The sequence below is a fragment of the Tenrec ecaudatus genome, chromosome 7, assembly GCF_050624435.1.
Source record: "Tenrec ecaudatus isolate mTenEca1 chromosome 7, mTenEca1.hap1, whole genome shotgun sequence".
In the NCBI taxonomy this organism is placed as follows: domain Eukaryota; kingdom Metazoa; phylum Chordata; class Mammalia; order Afrosoricida; family Tenrecidae; genus Tenrec; species Tenrec ecaudatus.
Window position 1 is genome coordinate 30,125,337 of NC_134536.1, and position 19,633 is coordinate 30,144,969.

The window sequence follows — 19,633 nt, forward strand, 5'->3', positions numbered from 1 at the left end:
ATATTTTCCTATAACTGCTCATTTCTAATAACTGTTAAGCTTTATTTAGCCTCTAGCTCGATCTGAAATTTAATCACCCTTAGTAGGCTATTTTGCTTCGTTTACCTATGTAAGAAAGGGGGGCGGGATTCAATTTCATGGATTTGATAACTAAAAAAGAAGAGACTGTAGTAGCTTCAAACTTCCTTTAGCATGTATCTAAAATTTGGGAGTTGTATCTAACATTCTTGTATGATGTTAAATCTTTGAATGCTGATAGCATAATAATACAGGAAAATAATCTAAATGGACCTTACTCTGCTCTATGTCATGGTGGAGAAGTTTGTCAGATTTTGTCATTTGCTGTGTTCAGATCAGCATGTTTGGCTTTTATATGTAGTTGGTGGGTTTTCTGTGTGTTTGTTTGTTGTAATGAAAATGTGTTTCTCTGTAACTATCTACTGCCTGGATTGTACGGCTGTTGTTGCTGAAAGAATTATTTCTTGGGCATTTGCCTTTTTGGTCTAGACGTGTCCTGTTAGAGCTGTTTTTCATAGAGAGACTCTGATTTATTTCCTGCTTATATCTGTGCACAATCACTCTCACTGTGAGGTTAAAGTTACTCCAGACCCAGTAGTTTTTCCCTCGCAAACATATGACATGGTTTTCTGACCAAGTTTATTACAAACATTTTAACCACACAGTGTTCTATTCAAATCTGCTTTGCCTAGTCCCAACAGTGGGTTTGAGAGATCTATCCGTTGTGATTGGAGGGACACTATAGTAACGCACCTTTTTCTTCTATCATAAACCTAACGTGCTTATGCCACACCTTTGACTGTAAGATCGTCTTATGAGGCAGTGGTTATCGAATAGTGCCCATGCAAATCTGGATAAGTGAGCTGTGATTGTAGAGCTCACACTGAAGGGAGATGCGTAGACAGCTGCTTGACTCACTGAAACGTTATCTTCACTCCGGGACCCGTCCAACTTGCCAGCAGACAGGGTTTCTCCGTCCTCTGCTCTCAGCGTCCTGTGTGTGCTATTTATTATGGCACACAACTTGTCTCACCCCTCTTCTTTCTTTCCCTTTGAGCACCAAACTCGGCGCCTTGTAGGAAGAAAAAGGATTAAGGAAAATGCATCATATAATTGTAATGTCAGAACTTTCCAGGCATGTAGTTAAGTTGCTTAGTAAATATGTGTTGAATGAATATGAATTAATGTAAATTAAAGCAAAGCAAGCACCACTTTCAATATACTTCCATTTTTGAAAATACAGTCTTTTGCCTGTGATAGGTATGTGGTTGCTGGGATAAACTGAAATATTAGCCCCAGCGGTTGTGTATCATCACTCTGAGTACCTCCCACATGCATAGGTGGGACGGGTGTGACGGTGGTGGCTTGAATTATAATTGCATAGAAGAACAACCGAAGCTCTCTTTAGACTTAGAGACATAGCTGGGGTAGATGGGCTTTTTCCTAAAATCACTGCAACAGATTGACAAGATTAAATAGCATTTAAACTATAACAACCAACCATCCTAAGTAGAGTACTCACCTGAACTAAACTACTTAATAGATAAATCAGTTCTGAATTGGGCAGCGGAAGTCAGTAAACAGGGGAAATTGGTTTTCACTGTTTTAATAACAAGTATACCAAATCCTGCAGAAGTGATTGGATGAATGAGATTTCATCTTATATGAATGGTTATCTTCTTTAAAAAATAAAGTATTGAGGTGACTTGTTAGTTGACTGCATGACTGTGCCTTGGAGGACAGACATGAGTATGATGAGACCTTATAGACTCTTATCTTTTTATTCTAAGCACCCTTATAATCTTACATATGCTTTTCTGAGTTTTTGACAAATACTTCTTCAAATGAGACTAGAGCCTCTTCGGAGGCCAGTAACTGGGTTGGCTTTGTTCACTGTCTCCCAGAACCTGGCAGAGTAAGGATGTAAGTCGGTGGTCACCATTTTGAAGTGGCTAGGTCTTGAGCCAGTGGTTTTCACTTTTTGCTATCTTCACACCCCTCTGCTCACTTGTTCCTCAGAGAAGGTACGGCATGTGCTCCCGTCTAATCACTGATGTGCTCAGGAACTGTGGAGAAATGTGTCACTCTTGTGGACAAGGTGTGTCTGTGGTGCAGTACATCTCTCTAATCTTCTAGACACGGCTTTCAGTGTGAAAGCTCTAAAAATCAAGGAAGGGGAGGCTGGTGCGACTTTTCATGACCAGTTTACTAAATGTCCATGTCCTAGCCTGCTACTCGGCACCCCTTTTCCAAGTCTTTTGGAGTCTAAGGAACAGCTGTTGTCCCTTTGACCCCACCCCAGCCCCACTGATAGAGACCAGCACGTGTTCCTGGTGGAGTTCATTGTACAGAAAGATCGGAAAAGGAAAATCCAGGTACCCCCGGTCTCATTCCCGAGGGTTCATCATTAGGAAGAGTTTATCTTGTGTTCATCAGGAAGGTTAGCCTATAAAAGCCTGTGCACACACTCACACCATTGCTTTTATACTTGTGCACTCAGACTCTATAAAACGCCCTTGCTTTTTTTCTTTCTTCAGAAACAATAGTGAATTGTTTGGTAGTGGTGAAGAGTGCACAACATAATGTAATTAATGTCACTGCACACTTAACAGCTGTTAAAACAGCAAATTTTAAAAATGTATTTACTGTAATAATTTTTAAGAGCATATTGGCACTTCATTGCACATAGAGCCTATCGTGTTCTTTATAGTAAAAGGCATTCCACGCTGTGGATCTGCCTTAATTTACTGTTTTCTCTGTTGGTAGATTTTTGGACTGCTACCTGAATTAACCTGTAATATATTATACGGCCCATATCATGCTTATACCTTTATATTTGTGTTTTGTACAAACTACCCAGAATCTTCGTTTTCAAATTCAATATTCAGGTATTGTTAGTTGGAGTAGAAAAAAATAAAAATATATACTAATATTCTCCATTAGCTTGAGAAATTGACCCTCATCCTCCTGCCCCACCCACCCTTCCACAAACACATACACATGGATACATTCTTAACACTAGCATCCTGTCTTTCGGATTGTGGAGTATAGTAGTTGACAGACCAGTACAACTGAATTACGGAATGCAATTGCAAATATTGACAGAGATGCACCCTGTAATGGAATTGGTCAAGGTAATGAGAGCAGCTCAAATGACGTGACAGACATTGTCACGTCATTTGAGGTGAAAAGCTCTACAGGTGTCATGATACAATGGAGGGCTTTGAAAAACTGGTCTGTAAGAATCCTTGGGAAATCATGATACCCTCAGTTACTATTACTGACTTGACCTTTTTCCCTCTGGCAGTCCTATTAACCAGTGAAGTGAAGGGTGCATGCGTCTGCCTTTCTACCAGACAGGAGCTCGTGGCATGGGCTCTTGTCCTGCACAGCGCTCTCTTGAGCTGGGGCCGCCCCGCAAGTGCTCACCACATCAATCAGCCGTTCTCAGCCTGGGAGTCACCTACGATCATCGGGAAACCCCTATTTCCGATGGTCTTAGGAACCGAGACACCGTGAGACACTGCTCCTCTATCTGTCTCCAGGCGGGTCTGCCCACACGCACATATACCCACCTATGAGTACCTGGCGTGACTGTTACCCAGGCTACATCATGCTTCAAGACAAAATTTCATTTATTTGTCATTAGAAATAAATATTTCACAATATGTAATTGCATAATGTTTTTGTGATGAATCACTATGCTTTAATATGTTCCATTTGTAACAATGAAAGTACATCCTGCAGATCAGATATTTACATGACAATTCATAACAGCATCAAAATTATAGTTATGAAGTGGCAATGAAAATAATTTTATGGTTGAGGGTCACCACAACATGAGGAACTAACTGTATTAAAGGATCATGGCATGAAGAAACTTGAGAACCACTGATATAAATGAATACTCATTAATTTTGCCACCAAATTACACCTCAAAACAGTTTTGGGGGGTTTTAGAGACCAATTTTCAAATTTTTCTTTGTAAGATTTAGGACAAAGCACCCAATATATTATTTGTCTGTTTTTTCTTTATGAATTTTTCATTTTTATTTTAAGTAGATTAGCTTTATATAGTCTTTTATCTTTATGCGCTATTTGCATATTAGGAATATTCTATGTGTAGAGTTTTGGTAGTATTATTATCATTGTTAAGTGCTGTCCAATCAGTTCTGACTCATAAATCAAATGAGTTATACAAAACAAGACAAAAATGAACACTATTAAAAATAAAACCCTTGTTTCATTTAATTAGAGTTTTAGTAAATGTTTCATAACTATTTGCATCTGTTTAAATCTGATAGGGCATTTTTGCATTCATATTTCTTTAATAAACCTGGGGCTTTCATTTAAACTATTTGGTTCTACCTTGGGCCCTCTTACCGTGTGCTTACTGAGAAGGTTTGCATTTGTGTGGAGTGTTAGTGGGAATTAAAATTAATTTTGGAAACAATACAAGCTTATCTTTAATTGTTGTCTTTATATGTGTTGCTCATCTCTGTCTCTTCAGTAGTTTACCTGAATTTTTTTAATTGATCCAAACCTTTATTTAAAATTTTCTTATATGTATGGGTACTTTAGAGAAACAAATTCACAGAAAAAAGAGAGAGTTTTCTATAAGAAGGTTAAGTGCACCTCAAGAAAACATCCCAACCCAGTGCTGCCCGAGCCCACAGTCCATCATTGACCCACATGTCGGGTATGTCCTCCCATATGCCCACAAAGTCCTCCATCTCACAAAACACACGCCACAGTGACACCGACTGCAGGAGGAAAGCCGAGTCAGTGAACATGTAAGCCTCTCAGTGTTGGCAGTGGTCTTCTCCACACGGCTGCTCCAGCACCCAGGGCTGCATCGGGGTAGGTCCATGTGTCTTTCTCCTTGGGGATGTCTTGCAGGAAGTCAGCCTTGCAAGCTGAAGCAGGGAACTGCTAAGGCAGCTGCACCCTGGTGGGACCATCACAAAGCAAGAGACCCTAGAACTAGAAAGTGGAGGCTCACTGAGCCATTTATCCCTCCGCCTTTCAATTAATCCCACATGTGTTTATCGGCCAGGTTGGCACAATAAACTAACTAAAGTAGCTTACCTGAATTTTTTAATTGATCCAAACCTTTACTTAAAATATTTTTCTTATAAGAATAATATTTGTATTTCTGAATAAATTTAGACAAAAAGTCATTTGACATTAGTAAACCAGCACAGTAAGTGGAAAATTGATTCAACAAAAATAATAAGGTATCAACAATGATACCTTAAAAGTACTATTCCCTGACTTCAATCAGCAACCAAGCTAAAATGTAAAGAGTTAAAATCCTTCAAAACTGGATTCTTCATCATCCATATCCCAATGCAGAGCTTCAGCTGGTGTGGGGTCATCATAGACGCTGTCCTCGCTGAGATCGCCGTCATCACCATCACTGCTGTCATTTTCATACAAAGCGCAGTCTTCACTGCCATCCATAGCATTACTAATACTACATTTCTGGAAGGCACGTCACCCCATGTCTTCTGGAATGTCTTCCCATGCATCTCTACCCCACTTTATGTCAGGCTTCATGAGATTTCCTCCTTTTGTTAGTCGGGCTTGACCAGATGACATCCATTCATGCCACATCCCTCACACAAGGTCTTTAAAAGGCTTATTCAAAGATATACGTCATAGGATGGCTCTGATTGGTTAGATGTGAGTAAGCAAACATTCAAAGCCCTGCAGTGTCAGCGGGGCTTTGAATGAACAACGGAGAAATGGCAATCACCTGCGAGATAATGGGCGCTCATCCCATTGGGGAGGCAGCGAGATATTACACCTCGCTGGGGTACCACTGACCCGTGTGTAAGCCGAACCCCAGTTTTTCAGCACATTCTTTGTGCTGAAATACACGGCTTATACACGAGTACATACGGTAATTACTGAGGACCACAATATACTTACATATGAATTTCTCTCCAGAATTAACCAATTACAAAGGAAAACTGGTACATTTTTTAGATGTTTATCACTTAATTTGAAAATTATAATAAAGCCCCTCAAATTAACGTAAATATTTAAGGAGATAGCTGCCTTCTCCAAAATAAAATATTAAGGAAAATAATGGCATTGTTGTTACATTTTTGTGACTCAGGATTGAGGGAAGGAGGCATTTAGATCCCATATCTGCTTTTGCATTCACTGTTAGATAAGTTATTTTGTTTGAAGCCTGTCAGGGATTGGGAAACTGCTTGCAGATGAAATTCTAGTTTGCTGCCAGTTTTTGTACAGCTTGGAAGATTGTTTTTCTTTTTAATCAGGAAAAAGGAATATTCGATGACATGTGAAAATACATAAAAACTAGAGTTCCGTTTCCAGGTGCTCAGCCACACGCACTCACTTACAAATTACCCCGCTCCTTTCTCACAAAGGCGCCCTGCTAACCGAGGTTGGTGAACTGCTTGCTCCCATCAAGACAGCCGTGGAAGCCCCAGGGGCAGTTCTGCTCTGTCCTGTAGGGTCCCTGTTGTTGGGCCTGGCCCAATAGCACCAAACGACAGTAGCTTTCATGTATCTCGTTAAGGCCCAAAGATTTCTTGGCTGGCCCTCCGTGGAAAGAATCTGCTGATCCCCGAAGGACATGAAGAAAATGTCGTCACACAGTGTGAAAGGGAGGACTGTTGTATAGCTGTTTCCATTTTGTTTCAGCAGAATTGAAAAGTATTTTCTTAATGGGCATTTTCCACGATGGAGCTGACTGTTTCGTATGATTACATTAAATCCCCTGGACGACCTTGTGCTGTGAATGCATCGCTGACCAGTGCATAATGTGAAACCATACATTGTTATTTGAAAATAACACTTCATTGAGTTATACAGGGCTTTGAATTACTGATATATTTCATTCGAAAATAAAAAGCAAATTTGTTACTATGACAATCGACCTTGTCAGAAATGTCTCTAAGGAGTTGGGAAGCCCGTGGTCATGTGTGTATACTTTCCTTAATTCTAATTTTCACTGGAAAGCCGAACTTTGTCATTATTAACAAGCACCAGCGGTTGTTTGCTTAGGGTGGAAAGTATGCTCTCTTCGTTTTTGAGGCAGGCCTTTCCTAGTACCCGAGTCTGAATAAATCATAGCATTTCAGTTGTTGTTGGTTTGGTTTGGTTTTTCAAAAATTGTTGTTCTGTGAAGAAGAAGAAAAAGCCTGCTCAGCTGACAGCTCAACCACACAATTACTTTCCTGGAGAAAAACACTGTACTTTCTTGTGCAGAAGTGCTTTGTAGACCCCATTTTGTCACACAGAAAATTAAAAAGATGGGTGTTTAAGGTTGACCTTGAACAGGTGTACTATTTCATCATGACATGCTTCAGTGAAACTGACATTGTCTGGGGGGGGTGCGTTTATGATGTGTGGTGTCAGGGGGGTTGTTTTTTTTAACCATTTTATTTATGTGTGGTATTGCAGGGTGCACTGAGTACTATAAATATTGTGCCACTAAAAAAAATATATTGTGCCACTGTCTTGATTTCGCTTCTAATTAGCTTGATTTTTTTCTACCATCAGTGTAGCAGTCTTCCCAGGGAAGAAGGATTATTATGTGGTAAAAAATAATGTTGATCTTTCAGACCTCTTCAATGAGTGGCCTGTGATCCACAGTTTAAGAATCGGTGCTCTAGGGAAATATCCAGATTGGAATCATTGTAAAGTGTACTTATTTGGAGACAATAGCATTAGTTCTGAGCCTCTGGAGGCTGGGATCTGTGTCTTTCCGCATGGGTCCGAGAAGAGCTGAGAATCACAGTTGTCCAGTGGTTGGGGGTGGAGAGCCGCTGGTCCCCATGTTTGCCAAAGAGATTTCATGAAAACGCGAGTCTTAAAAGTCAAGGCAGAGCTCCAGGTCGCCTTGGGATGGCATTTAAAGTGAGTGGTTTAGTCTGCATTTAAATAGATTATTTGGAAAATGTATTGTCCTGTAGTGAATTCTTCGTTAATATATTAAGTTTCCTTCAACCCTCACCTGCTTTGAAGGAGATGACACACGTCTTCATTTACCATAGCTTCCAAAATGTTGTTCACTTCTTAATCACTTGCTTGTTGTGGGAATTGGTGCTTTTAGATCTTTGTTCCCCTGCGCACCCCAACCCTGCCCCAAGAGACACTGGCTACTACTGTTTTATCATTAGATGGTGTTTCCATTCATGCTTCAAGGCCTGTGTGCTAAGAAGCCGTGTGTTTCTGCAGTGTAACATTGCTACCTTTGTCTAACAAACAAAGGAAGCAAGGATGGGCATCCTTATCAGGAGGGCCGGTCCCTGTTTGGTGGCGTACAGGGTCAGCAAATAGGGAAGAGCCTCCTCCAGGTGGATCCGCAGAGTGGCTGCAACAAGAGCGCAAGCAGAGCAACAGTGGTGGCGCTGGTGCAGGGCTGAGCAGTGTGGTGCTGCTGCCTGTGAAACGGCGACGAGCCGGAATTGCCTCGACGCATACAGCAGCAGCAGAACCGCCCTCTGTCGCCTTTCCATTGCTTGTCGATTCTCTCTGCTCTTCTGGCAGTTTTACTGAGAAGGGGCAGGACTGAGGAAGAAAGAAAAGTACTTCTTGATCGTAGAAAAATAAATCACAGTTCAATGCTGGGTTGCCAATTAGAAATTGCCAGAGTGGAATGTTGGAGAAGAGTGTCCGGGGTGGGTAAAGGGGCATCAGCATGTATTCAGAGTCCTGTTGTACCAGAGTAAGAAGCTTCGAGAACTTTATCAAAAGACTCATTCCTTAGGGTTTAAGTTTTCTAGGAAAATGACAGTTAAAGAGAATGAATTTAATGATCAAGTTACACAGAAGCTCGTTACATACTGCACGTGCACACATTGGGCTACTAACTGCAAGGTCAGCGGTTTGAAACCCATAGTTGCTCCATGGGGAAAAGAAGGTGTCTCTTCCTGTAGAGAGTGACAGTCCCAGAACCCACAGGGCCAGTGCTCCTGTGTCCTGTCAGGTTGGTAGGAGTCGGAATCAACTCAGTGGCAGCGAGTTTGGTTTCAGCTTGATGGATTTACTCGAAAAGAGACGGAAAGGTTCAAGCCTCTGCACTGTGGAAGTATGTTATGACTGACTCTTTAGGAACTGGAAACACAGTGCTAGCACTTATGGCAAAATCTCTCAGAGAGAAACTCCAGTGCTGCTCTGTCCATCTTGCCCACGGTCAAACCGTGAGGTAGGGACAAGATATTAGAAATGCATTGTTTTCTGTGTATTCTGAACAGATCATATACTCCATATGAATGTTCTTTTCAAGACTGGCGTTATATTCAAAACTTGGGGGAAATGGGAATGAGAATTTAGTTAGCATTGAAGTGCCTTCTGTTTAAATTGTAAATTACGAAATATTTTAAACTAACTCTTAATTAGAAATATAGTATCTCAAGAATCACTTGAAAAACATTTAGAGGTAGCATGAGGTTGGTAACAAAAGTGTGGTCTCCTGTGGGCCCATTGGTTTGGCTTTCTTGCCCACAACCAAGGACTGCCCCTTCATTTTTGCTGCCTGCCTTGCCCATGTGTACTGCTTTTGAGAACAAGGGAGATGTGCCTAGTACTACAAGTTAGTGGTTCCCAGATGTATTCCGCTAAGGGAATTTTAGTTGATCAAAGGGGTTCAGGGGTCAAATAAGTTTGGGAAACTTAGGTTTGAACCAAGTGTATGACATCACTGATGCCAAGTCTCTGATGTGGACATCTGCATGGTGACGCTTCAGTTGGGAATCACTAATTTCTGTTACCAAAAAATAATTCAGAGCTTGTGCCCAATTCATTATTGTTGTTTATAACACTGGTACCTATTTATTGCTAACTATATTCTGCTTTCAAGAAAAGCTGTAGTTCCAGGTAGACGGTAACTAGCAGGAATAACTATTACCTGTTAAGATTCTTATATGGGAATGTGAAGAAAGGAAACGAGATCATAAATTCTGTTAGCTTTGGGGTAAGTGAATATTCCTAGACTACAATAAAATATTTATAGAGCTGTCTCTCTATTTCCATTGCAGATGCTGGAGATCAGCCAGGTGAGGTAGGTTATTCAGGCTCTCCTGCAGAAGCGCCGCCAAGCAAATCTCCGTCAATGCCGTCGCTGAACCAGACCTGGCCAGAGCTGAATCAGAGCAGTGAGGTTAGCACAGCTTCCATTCCTCTCATTAAAAGTACCATTTGTTAAGGTAAGAGGTAGGTTCCAAACAGGGTGATGTCAGCAGGTAGTTCTCACAGTATGCACAGTTAGAGAGCATATCAGAGAAGACTGATAAGCAATTGGAATTTTGGTTTGAGGTTTTCAAAAAGCTTATTCTTCTCTGATGTTTGATTCCCACCACCACCACCACCATAATCTCCTGGCCAGTGAGAGGAGCTAAGATGTGAACACAAGTCAATTAGTTCCCGCTCAGCCGTTGCATCCACTACCACGTGCCTTCTCCTTCTTGTATAGCAAGATGTGTGATACTTGGAACATCAGCTTTGGAAGGGATTTGAGAAGTCACTATCATACTTTCCATGTGAAATAGTTTCTACATTCCTAGCTATGATTTCATTTTATTCAACAGAAAATAGAGTGAATAAACCATTAGGAAATAAAGGCAGTTAAGGACATGTCACATATGAGCAAGCACAGTTTTAGGAAAAGAATTTTGCGGCTGACGCACTGGCCCTAGATTATCTTCCACTCCGTTGTAGATACAGCATGAAAAGTGGGGCCTTTGAGCAAAGTTCTAAGTGTCTGTGCTCTCCCTACCTTCCTCTCAAAGGAGAGAGCACCCTCACTACTTTCAGACCGTGTGCCAAAGACAGAACGCAGTCTCAGACTGCCTGTTGCTTCTTGGTGACAGGACCAAAGCGCAGACAATCATCGGCGATGAACCTGTTTCTCAAACGTCAGAATATATCACCGTTCCGTCTAAACCACTGATGCAAGTATTTTCCTAGAGGGAGAGATTAAGCCTTAATAGAATTGACTTGGAGTGAGGCTTTCAAGAATGTAGAGCCTATGTTGATATCACTTTTCTCCCCCACGTTTATGTATCACTGTTGTTTTGAAAAGCAAATCAGAGTAACAGAATAAACATTTTCAATCCATTGATGCCCGCTCATAAATAAAAGGAGCCCTTTCGAAACATCTTACCTCTGAAGCCCAGGTTTATCCTGGATACAATGAAGTGTGATCATGATCGTGAAAGACTAGGAATGAAAGTCCCTTCCAGATTCCAATCTCAGCAGCTACTTAGTTATGCCTGCCTGGTTTAATGCTTGTGATTAGAAAGCTGATCTATAGGGGGATTTTAATGTATTCGTTATATTTGTAGACACATTTCAACAAGGTGCTCATTTAATTCATAATTCTACATGGGTCCTCAAATTGAATAATTTTTTTAAATGATAGTAAGTTGAACTTTGAAGCATAAAAATGTATGCCTTTCCATATGAATTATGAAGAGAGGATTTTGGTTAATGGAGTAGGTCTGTCTGTGTGTAAACATTTGTTATGTATATATTGTATATGTGTAGCTCCCCCCCCAGAAGACAACAGATAACTCTTAAGAATCCATTTTTAATCTGAACGCAGTGCTCAAGTAGAAATCCCACACTGTTCTATTACTAAGATTTTCAAAACATATGGAATTTACTGTGATTAATACTGACTTATCACTCCAACTACTTTAAGAGGTATAATATTTGTTTGTGTGCCTCATTTAGACAAGTAGCATCTCATGCCACAATGCATCACCAATATATAGCACACCTGGATGTTTGGTTTGCTCTCTGTGGCCGCCCTCTGGTTTTCCAAGCATGGGGAGGGGTGCCTGCTGGGCGTTCTGTCTCGTGGTCTGGCCTGGCCCTGTCTAGTGCTGACTGCAGGAGTGGACATGCTACAGATTGACGAAAGCTCAGGCGTGTGTTCATTCCAGAATCCTTTGCATTTTAATCTCAATTCTATTGTAAGTTTTGGAACATACGTATACACATGTGCACGCCCACAATAGACTCATCTTTCAGGGGTCGCACTGGCAAGTCACAGTGACTTGCTTTTTTTTTTTTAACCTAAACTTCGCTACTCGAGATTGGGTACTTCTGCCAAATCAGCGCACAGGTGTGGACTTAAAACGAAGGAGGTGAAGATTGTGCTCTCTCTACCCGAGATGAAGCCCTGACATAATGTCCCCACATGGGCATTGACGCTGCTGAGACTCCGGACCGGAACTGTGTTTGAGTTTTGACTGTATACAGCCTCCCGTAAAGCCCACCATAAATGGTTTACTCTCCATTTGAATGCCGAGCTGCTCACTTAATTGCATACACAAAGACCCCGTAGAGTTATGTATAGCAGTTGATGGAGAAACAGAAATGTCAAAGTTTGCCCAGCCCGCGGCACACAACTTGCAGTGCAACCTCTGAATTACTTTGCTAAATCTTCTCCAGTGACCTTTGTCTCCATCTTTCTCATCATGCTGACTCGTCTCTCCTCTGTCTGTTCAGCAGTGGGAGACATTTAGCGAACGCTCTTCAAGCTCACAAACTCTGACCCAATTTGATTCTAACATTGCACCAGCTGATCCTGTAAGTCAATCACTTAGCTTGCTTGTTTGAAATTAATTTTATTAACCCAAATTTCCATTCATTATCGTTTTTAGCCATTGTGCATGATTCAGTGCTTAGGGGGAAATGGTGGCAGGCTTTTCAATTTCGTGTGTGTGCTTAATGGTGGAAAGGACAGTTTTTGCCTTTCTTTATATTGTCCAGTTATTTTTGTGAGAGAAAACTATGCTCTTGATACCTGGCACATGTGTTGTGACGTTTAAAGCATGACGACTTACTTGGTTAATCTGTTTTCATTTGCTAACTATGTGTATGTTGTGCTAAACATATAGTGCTTCTTATTTCGGTGTAGTGATACATCTATAAATACTATTTTATTTGTATGCGTATACATCATGTAATATGTACTATGTATGTAAATATTTTGCAGTGCCATTTAAAAAAATTCTGATAAGTAATGTGGCTTCAGTTTTACTGGTGTGTTGAGTTCTGTTAGAGAATTGGATTCAGCAGAACCAATACAGGGCTGTCGGTCAGAGATTCCCAGTGTGCCAAGAACCTCTCCGTCTTGTCTTCCTGTGGTTCACTGTGTTGCTTTGAGAAATGCTACAAAGTTCACATCTGGATTTTAAGATGAAATCTATCTCAGTTAATTTTATATGCCACCCTCGATCCCTCTCACTGTATAAAAACTGTTCACTCTTCTGCTTTTTTTCCTTCTAAAAAGGACATGCTAATAATAACCACCTTCCAAATGCTCATACGCACCTTCCAAAAAGAAAAGAGGGAGTGAGCGGTGAGGGAATAAGAGTGGGAAGGAGTTGAGTGGGAACGTAATGAGACTAGGCACGAGGCCACCTGTTGTAGATTGCCTTGACTCCCTGTGAAGTGGTCCTACTGTGTGTTCCACAGGAGTTCCGGAGAAGTGGCTTTGAAAGAGGATTGTAGGTGTAGCTAGCATATCTCTGTGGGGTGTTTTTACAACTTTAAAGTTAGTTTGAAATGGAGAGTAAGTTACACTTCCTTAATTCAAACAGATGTATGAAAGCTGCTTAAGTGTTCCTAGTCTATCAGCAATCTGGGGCAAAAGGCTGTGTCATCATCCGGGAGCCTGTTGCTCCTCCTTTCTTGCTGCTTGACTTGGAGAACCGAGCCTTGTTGCGGGGAGAGCTGGGGAATGAAGGAGGACAAAGTCTCCCCTGGGGCTTTGCTGCTTCCCAGCACCCACAAAGGCCTCTTGAGAAGGGGCAGGGTCTATGAAGTTAACCCTTCCTTTAAATTTCATCTCCATGTTTGTCCAGTTAGGCCGTGAGTTCATTTCATTTAAGTGCTTAATGAAATTGCTTTATTAGGAAGGGAAATTTAATGTAGCAATAAAGAAATTTTGTTTTATTCTCTAACCCCCTTAGGAAATAGAGAAAAAAAAATCACTCCTTATTCCACTTCTTTGTTAAGCTTGGCAAGTACATTGTATGTAAAACCTAGATCTCATGGCTACTGAGACGTGCAGGGAAGTATTTGACCTCATGGGAGTGATGTTCGTGTTACTTGGAGATAAAATCCAGATTTGTGTACATCAGGTCTAACGTGTAAAGTGCTGTGTCTCAGCAGGACGATAAAACATGGCTAATAATTGGCACTTTCAATTCAAATGTAGAATTCTGGATGTGTTAAAGTGGGCCTTCTTAAAATGCGTTGTAACCTGATGCCTAAAAATCTGCCTTTAATGGTGGCAAACTTAAATCTAAAGAGTCTCCACGAGTCCAGTAATCTCCCTTTAAATTTACAGTCGGGCAGCTACCCTGCTTGCTCTGGGGTGTTTTGAGTTTCTTAACCTTGAGGTAATAATACAGCTTTGAGGTATTCTTGTTTATAGTTCCAATATGAATTTGACAACGTCAGAAGCAGTTCATGGAACTTCACAAGGAAGCTCTAAATTCTAATAATTAGCCACGGCTCAGTACAGTAAAAGTCTGCGCAGTCCAGACTGCTCTGTGACTCACTTCGAGGCACCTGTGACCCCAGATGTAAACCAGAATGCTTATTCGACTCCCGGCATACTGATGGAACTCGATTTCTGGTTATCTTATTTCTAGACACTTGATTGTTTTTGTTGAACTGTTTGATCAGTGAATAGCCTCTGATAGAATTTACTTCTGCTGGGGAGTGTACTTGAGTCAAAACGCCGGGTACTTCCAGACTGATCCCTTAATCCGTGCTATGCACCCCGTTTGGAGCTATCCCTTTCTTTCTAGGAGCTTGTGACTGTCTCTTCGGATATGAGATCAAAACTGAGATTACAGTCTCATGTAGTCTGCTGTCTGACTGTTATACATTGATGATTATAGCATAAACTAATTGTAGTAGTTATATCTATGCACAAGAATGGGAACTAACTTAGGCTGATGTATTAGGAAGATTTTTACAAAAGAGGTTGCATTTGTATGCTGGGTCTTAAGTGAAAGTCTGAGTTGGCAAAAGTTGGTTGATAGCCTTAAATTTATATTTAAATTTGCTACCATACAAGAAATAAGCTTATAGCCATCAGATTATACCATATTTAAGAATGCCAACTTTATCATTGTTAGCAGAGGGTATATCCTGGGTAGAGTCAGTCCCGTGCATTAAGTAAGACAGGGGACACGGGGGTGATGGGCTGTGGGAGGTGGGGTGAAAGACTAGACTAGCGCTGAGACCAAGCAGGGTGGGAGAGGGTTGTCGGCTAGGCTGAAGTTCTGAGCTTCCGCTTGCAGGCTGTCAGACCCAGCAGGGAGCCCACAGTAGTGTGGGGCGGCCAGCGAGCATGGGATGGTGAGAGCACCTGAACCAAGTCAGAGGCCTGGGAGTAGGTTCAGACGGATAAGGACAACGGGCTTTAAGGCATGCAGAGGACATTCGCTCTGTGAACCGAGAGGACAGGATTCAACAAACTGCCAAATTGTATCAATCAAATGCCCAAATAGGCAAGGAAGACAAAGGCTCCCTGAAGGACTCCTCCGGAGAGGGCTTCTTGCCCTTGGGGTGGTTTGAGTAGTCAGCAGAAAGTGGGTGGAGCATACCAGGCACAGTGGAGGGTTTTTCCCCTTTTGCTTTATGTTCCTTTTGGTTGGTGCGAGTTTGAGGGAGTTAGTCTGGAGCATCCAGCAGCCCTGAGTTCTTTACTTGGAAGTTGAGCGACTGCTCTCTCCATCACAAATGGGTTCCTGAAGCTGCTGGTGGGTTCGGTTGAGCCAGTGCCCACGTGACACAGAAGAACTGCCCGTAGGTTTCCTTGGCTGTAATCTCCGTGGTGTTTCGCCTGCACAGCGGCTAGGGGCTCCTCACCACCAGGCCCTACATCGGCAGCTGAGCACTTCCCCCCGCAGTTGCCCCGCAGGGCTCCCTGTCTAATGTCGCTTCTGTAAAGTGGGGCCATGTGCGCTGGGGACGACCTCATGCTCTCCTGCCTGTTCTCCCGAGAAGGAAATGCTGAGACAGCCACGATTTTCTTGAAGTCATCATTATGGCTTCCGTCTCTTTGTACTAGAAATACATGTAAAGGCCAACTAATGCCAGTCTGACTACATATAATGTATATATTATAGCTATAGAATACTTACTGGATGATTATTTAAACTTAAAGCATCTGCTGATAAGTGTTTCATGCTTTCCTCTCCTAGTTTACTTTGTGTTGGAGTAAGAACTTATTTTCTCCTGATTTTTTTAAAACATTTTATTAGGGGCTCATACAACTCTTATCACAGTTCATACATATACATACATCAGTTGTATAAAGCACATCTGTACAGTCTTTGCTCTATCTCCTGATTTTTTCACTTCTTTCTACCTTAGTCTTGCCTTATAATGAAAAAGGCTGATTCTCGTAACAATTGTTTCTGTTTTTAAAGTTGTGAGTTAGCACCGTAATAGAGTTAGTTCCTAAAGCCATGAGTTTTATAACCATAAATATAATCTAAAGGGTATCTTAAGTATGTTATAAACATATTCCTGTGATAGCTCAATATTGTGAGGTATCCAGCCATATATAAAAACAAACTCACTACTGCTGAGTCGACCTGACTTACAGTGACTCCAGGACATTAAAACTGCTCGTGTGAGTTTGGGGGGCTTCAAAAATGTTGTGGGAGAAGATACACAGATTTAACAAAATACATAAGTATTGGGGGGGGTGTGCAGGAAAGTTCCGTTATCTTCCCAATTTTCCATGAACTTATTGACACTCCCTCCATCTGTGTGAATGATTTTAGAGTTGTGAGTTAAACATAGTTCAATTTCATTAGATAAATGCATTAACTGTATCCAGAATCTCAGGGGTGTGTGAATAGAAAATTATTGTGAATATATTTGAGATAAAGAGCCATGTAGAATGTGTTATGAACTGTTTAGATTGAGGGATTACGAGAGTAAACCAAGAAGATAATCAAATAAGAGGATTCTAAAACAGCTTTTCTCTAGCAGGTGCGTAGTGCTACTCCATGGTGTTATTCCCACACAGTGGAAGTTTGTTCTACCCACCCCTCACTGCACTTGATACAAGACGTTTAGAAAGCTGCAGTCTTTAGTTATTATAAGAATGGTCAAGTGGTAACTGGGAAGCTGGTTTCTTTTTAAAAGTGGATCCCTGTGTAGAAGTTTTATGTAAATTTTGAGATCATCGGTTTAAGTAGTGGAACTAATCTGTAAAGTATGCATCTTCCTGAAGAGTGCAATATAATAGGCACCTTAATCATTTTGTGTCATATTTGAAAAAATGTCAAATTTTCATGAACAAGAAAGAGCAAGCTGGTGATAAAAATGAGCCCTGGTGGTACAGTGTTTATGTGTTGGGCTGTGATCTGAATGGTTGGCAGTTCGAAACCACCAGCCACTCCGTTGGACAAAGATGGGCTTTCTACTCCTGTATATATAGTTTCGGAAACCCACAGGGGGTTGACATGACTCAGCATTGACTCAATGGTAGTGAATTGAGTTACTTAACCATTGGATCCCCATAAAATAGTTCACTCTAATCTCAAAGGTTCATGTGTACAGAATTTCATCAGACCAATTCACTCTTTGCTTTTGAATGTTGCCATGAACTGCATTTTTACATGACCGTTTTGTTCATGTGAATTTTAACTAAACATTTTAAAGTATTTTTAGAAAATAAATAAGGTTGTTAGATATATATACATATCAATATAGATATTCTAGGAATTTTTTCTTTAAAAAAATTATTGCCCGCCTTCAGTGTGAATGACAAAAGTCTATCCACCACTTCTGAAAGTATTACTAGTTTTTATTGTTCGGTGCTGTTGGTGTGATAATTGTAACACCGATTCTGCATTTCATCCTGCTCGTCTCTAGGACACTGCGATCGTTCACCCGGTCCCCATCCGAATGACTCCGAGCAGAATCCACATGCAGGAAATGGAACTGAAAAGAGCAGTCAGCGGTAAGGGAGCTAGCTGTAACTAGACACACCAAGAAATTACTCTGCAGAGTTCACGTCTCTTTCTTCATTGCCTGTTTTTAGCTTAGTCGTTCACACCATTTTCAATTTGCAGTTAAAGTATGTTCAAATCCCCCTCTCCCCCGAAGCTGTAGATGTTCGGTCTTGCCTGTGAAATTGTGTGTTTTGCTTTGAACATGTGGAAGTTTTCCCTTGTAGCACAGTAACTATTTAGTAAAGTTCTTTCAAAAGTAGATTCACTTCCTGTTTACCGTCAGCATGATAGATTGCCCATTTTATACTTCATCTCTGTAGTTAACAAAGTATAAACTTCAAAGTTAGTCTTTTATTATCATATTTCTTGTTGTAACAGCAGGAGCCAGGTTCTTAAAAAATGGGTTTATAACTTTTTAATCAAAATTTTTATTTTGTCCTCTATCCCCTGTATCCGTCCACTTGCTGCTTCTTGGGGCTGGCTAAGCGGCGCCTGAGCGTGTGCTCTGAGGTTTATGCCCCTGTTGGCTCACATCTATAGCTTGCACTTTTCATTTGTTCAATCTCTTCTAGATCATAATAACCCCACCAGTCCATTGCTTGTGAAACCGCCTGACCTTTCAGAAGAAAATAAGATGAATTCATCAGTGAAATTTGCTTCTGGAAATACTGTAGGTAAGTGCATATTATCATTACTTCTTCTAAAGTCGAAGTCTGGTTTAGACCCTGCTGCCTAATTCAAGTGGCTAGCTATTGAATACTAGTTTTAGGGACTCCAATAGACAAGAGTCCACCCCTTTAGCCACCCTTTCCCCACTGACCCCCTCTATAACCTGCTTCCTGGCCACCCGCCTTTCGTTGCCCTCTCGTTCCTTGTCGCCAACTGTGACTCATTGGTCTTCCCCGCCGGCCCTCTTGTCTCTCTCCCACGGGAGAATTCTACAACATGTACCTCCAGTGTGTGCTTAGATGCCATGTGTCCAGGTCTGAAAGCAGAGAGAAATGAACTCTCATGAACTTTCTGTTCTCAGGGATAAAGTAGGAAAAGAGCAGGAGTAAAAGTAATTCATGTGTTCAGAAAGTAATTTATACTGTGAACAAAAATAAAAGAAGAAAGGAGTCCCACTTTGAAGGGCTAAGGACAGTCTCACCAAAGATGCAGAGTAAGATGCGCTGTGGCGAGTTGCTGCCGTGAGCCTGTCTGAAGGACGGCCCGAAAGCACAGGAGAGCATCCAGGGAAAGCCCTCCTGGGAACGGGGCGCCAGGCCCGAGGACAGGAGGAGTGGGCCTGTGTGGGGGGGCGGGGGCAGTGAGGTTTGAATGGAGGACTGATGTGGTCTGAATTTCCTTTTGAGCAGCATCAGCCTGGCCCTGGGTTAATAATAGGCTGGGAGGAGGCAAGCACTGACTCAGAGTGAAACCACTCGGAGATGGTTGTAATAACCTGGGCAGGAGAGGGTGTGGTGTCCAGTGTGATGATAATGGGAGGGCTGAGACCGAGTCGGGTTCTGACCTGGTCCGTAGAAAAGAGCACGTGGTTTACTTCCCTGTGCGGCCCAGGGTGCAGGGAAGACAGAGGAGCCGGGGCCTCAGTCACATGTGAGAAGGTGTTCCATTGGGGACATGTTAGGGAA

At 41.6% G+C, this 19,633-nt stretch overlaps 1 protein-coding gene across 8 annotated transcripts in view; it reads left to right on the forward strand.

Annotated features, from left to right (window-relative positions):
- The window catches only part of REPS1 (RALBP1 associated Eps domain containing 1), a 73,963-nt gene that overhangs the window by 44,646 nt on the left and 9,684 nt on the right, over positions 1 to 19,633 (forward strand). For 5 of the 8 annotated variants that reach the window (XM_075554468.1, XM_075554465.1, XM_075554464.1 and 2 more), the window contains exons 9-12: positions 10,038 to 10,159; positions 12,514 to 12,594; positions 17,920 to 18,007; positions 18,572 to 18,673. In XM_075554468.1, coding sequence (XP_075410583.1) covers positions 10,038 to 10,159; positions 12,514 to 12,594; positions 17,920 to 18,007; positions 18,572 to 18,673 — 393 coding nt within the window. The remainder of the gene's footprint in view (positions 1 to 10,037; positions 10,160 to 12,513; positions 12,595 to 17,919; positions 18,008 to 18,571; positions 18,674 to 19,633) is intronic. The other 3 variants (XM_075554469.1, XM_075554471.1, XM_075554470.1) reach the window with 1 other exon arrangement.